We start from the raw sequence: 2518 nt of genomic DNA, 5'->3' as shown, positions 1-2518 counted from the left end.
ATATATATATATATATATATATATATATATATATATATAGTGTGTTATAAACATATAGCCATATAAATGTTATTGTATGATGTGCAACAGTTATGTACATTTTGTGTTTTAATGAAGTAGCAATTCATTTTTTGGTTAATTGTTTAATCCAGTAATTTATGATATATAGGTTGACAATTCTGAATCTTGAAACTGTCAAATGTAAAAGTTTTTGCCATGGAATATTAATTTGTGTTCATAATATATCTGGGCAAAATACTTGGTAAGGATTTAGTTTGTTTCTATATTCTGAGTTCAAATTCTGCCAGGGTTGACTTTGCCTTTCATCTTTTTGGGGTTGATAAAATAAGTACCAGTTGAGCACTGGAGGTTGATGTAATCAACTTACCCCCTCCCCCGAACTTGTTGGCTTTGTGCCAAAATTTGAAACTAACTTAATATTACTCTAGCCTACAGCTTCCTTGTCATTCACCTGCCCCCACTCCAGATATTTGTCTAATCCTAATTCTCTTTATCTTTTTTTCCATCATTAAAAAGTTCATTTAACTGAAGATGACTGAACTATCAAAAGGGCCTCTCTGTAATTATCTGACCTGCTAGAAAAAGCAACGAAGTCTCTTTCAAATCATTTTCCTTTTCTTAAAAAAAAAACAAAAAGCAAAACAGGAAAAACACATTGGATAGTGTACTTTATAAACAAAGCCAATCCTGCTCATGGCTGAAGCACTTTTGTTCACAGGTCAGCTCAGTCAGGGTGAATGTGAGGCTAAACAACAACAAAAACTGGAGTTGAAAACAGGTTTACTGATGGGCGTTAAATAAACTTGTTTACTTTCTTATTACACAAGCTTTTCAAAAAAAATCTTCAGATTTATTTTGACACTAATAGTGCTGGAACTTCTCATATTTATGACTCTATTATCTAATCATTGGTCTTTCTGAAATATGAAGTATTCCAGTACATATCTCATTTCAAAGGTTTCAAATTTAGGACTGTCAACCTGTATTCTGTCAATGTGAAAAATTTGAAGTAACTCAAAAAATAGAGTTATCTATAATTACTGATTGGTTTTCTTGCAATATCTAATTCTTTTATTTCTCACTCAGTCCTCACAGGTACAAATCCAAATGCAGTTCTGGGATTGCTTTGGGGTATGTTTTTTTTTTCAATGGTTATGGTTTTCTTGTTTAAGTGATGTCTGCTTTTATATCGCTTTTTCTTTCACTATACCACGTACTTTCACTCTACTCTTAGTTGTAGATCAAGCATGATCCTAGATATTGTAATAGAGCTGATACATCACCACTCTAAATGATTAGTTGCTGGAAAATGCTCAGGCTGCACTCATTAGTTCTATTGATTCTTAGCTTATTGTTTTTGTTATAACATTTCTTTTGGAGTATTTAAATTGTTTCATGTAGGTAAGTCCTTGACCTCATATACACACAAAAATAACTGCATTGAGATATAAATAATTAATTATATGCATGGCCATGAAATAGTTCTAGAATCCCATGTGCATGACTTTAATGAATATCTTTTATGCATGTCAGTGTAGCAGATAATGTTTTTAATTAGTAACTTTTTTTTTAATTTTTGAAATAATGACAACATTATGAATTTCTGGTTCCATGAAAATCAACTTGAAATTAGTCTTCTTTTTTATGGAACACCAGGTTATTTTATGGAAGGTAAATAACTAATTATAAGCACCCAGTCCACACTGTAAAGTGGTTGATGTTTGGAAGGGCATCCAGCTGTAAAAACTATGCTAAACCAGACCTCACCTGTGCTGGTGCCACATAAAAAGCACAGTCTACTCTGTTGGGTAGTTGGTGTCAGGAAAGGCATCCAGCCATATAAACTGTGCCAAAATAGACACAGAAGTCTGGTTCAGTTTTCTGCCTGGCCAGCTCTTGTCAAACCATCCAGCCCATGCCAGCATGGAAGACAGACGTTAATCAATGTGTTTGTTCTAATGAGCTCCTCAGTTCATTTCACTCATTTAATATTGAGGGTCAGTCAGTTTGTGTTTTATTTATTTATGCAAAAGTGATCAACTGTGTTTACTGTTGGATGTTAGCTCCAGAAATAGATACATCTGTGATTTCTTTTACTATTCTATCAGAAGATTAAAGCATAATTGAGCAAACTAACAATACTTTTATCAATGATACACTTGTTCCTCTTCTTAAAGTCTTGAACATAACTTCTGCACATCATCATCATCGTTTAACGTCCGCTTTCCATACTAGCATGGGTTGGACGATTTGACTGAGGACTGGTGAACCAGGTGGTTACACCAGGCTCCAATCTAATTTGGCAGAGTTTCTACAGCTGGATGCCCTTCCTAACGCCAACCACTCAGAGAGTGTAGTGGGTGCTTTTACGTGTCACCTGCACGAAAACGGCCACGCTCGAAATGGTGTCTTTTATGTGCCACCCGCACAAGCCAGTCGAGGGGCACTGGCAACGATCTCACTCGAAAATCCTACGGGAGCCAGTCAGGCGGTACTG

The 2518-nt window shown here is 35.2% G+C and overlaps 1 protein-coding gene across 2 annotated transcripts in view; it reads left to right on the top strand.

Moving 5' to 3' along the window:
- The window catches only part of LOC106872469 (conserved oligomeric Golgi complex subunit 3), a 54214-nt gene that overhangs the window by 36652 nt on the left and 15044 nt on the right, over nucleotides 1–2518 (top strand). Inside the window, exon 18 of one of the 2 annotated variants that reach the window (XM_014919477.2) lies at nucleotides 1108–1152. The exons of the other annotated variant lie outside the window; for it this stretch is intronic. Within the exon in view, the coding sequence (XP_014774963.1) occupies nucleotides 1108–1152 (45 nt within the window). The remainder of the gene's footprint in view (nucleotides 1–1107; nucleotides 1153–2518) is intronic. 2 annotated transcript variants of the gene reach the window in all.

This window comes from Octopus bimaculoides, chromosome 3, assembly GCF_001194135.2.
Source record: "Octopus bimaculoides isolate UCB-OBI-ISO-001 chromosome 3, ASM119413v2, whole genome shotgun sequence".
NCBI lineage: Eukaryota > Metazoa > Mollusca > Cephalopoda > Octopoda > Octopodidae > Octopus > Octopus bimaculoides.
This window is presented reverse-complemented; position numbering and strand designations above follow the sequence as displayed.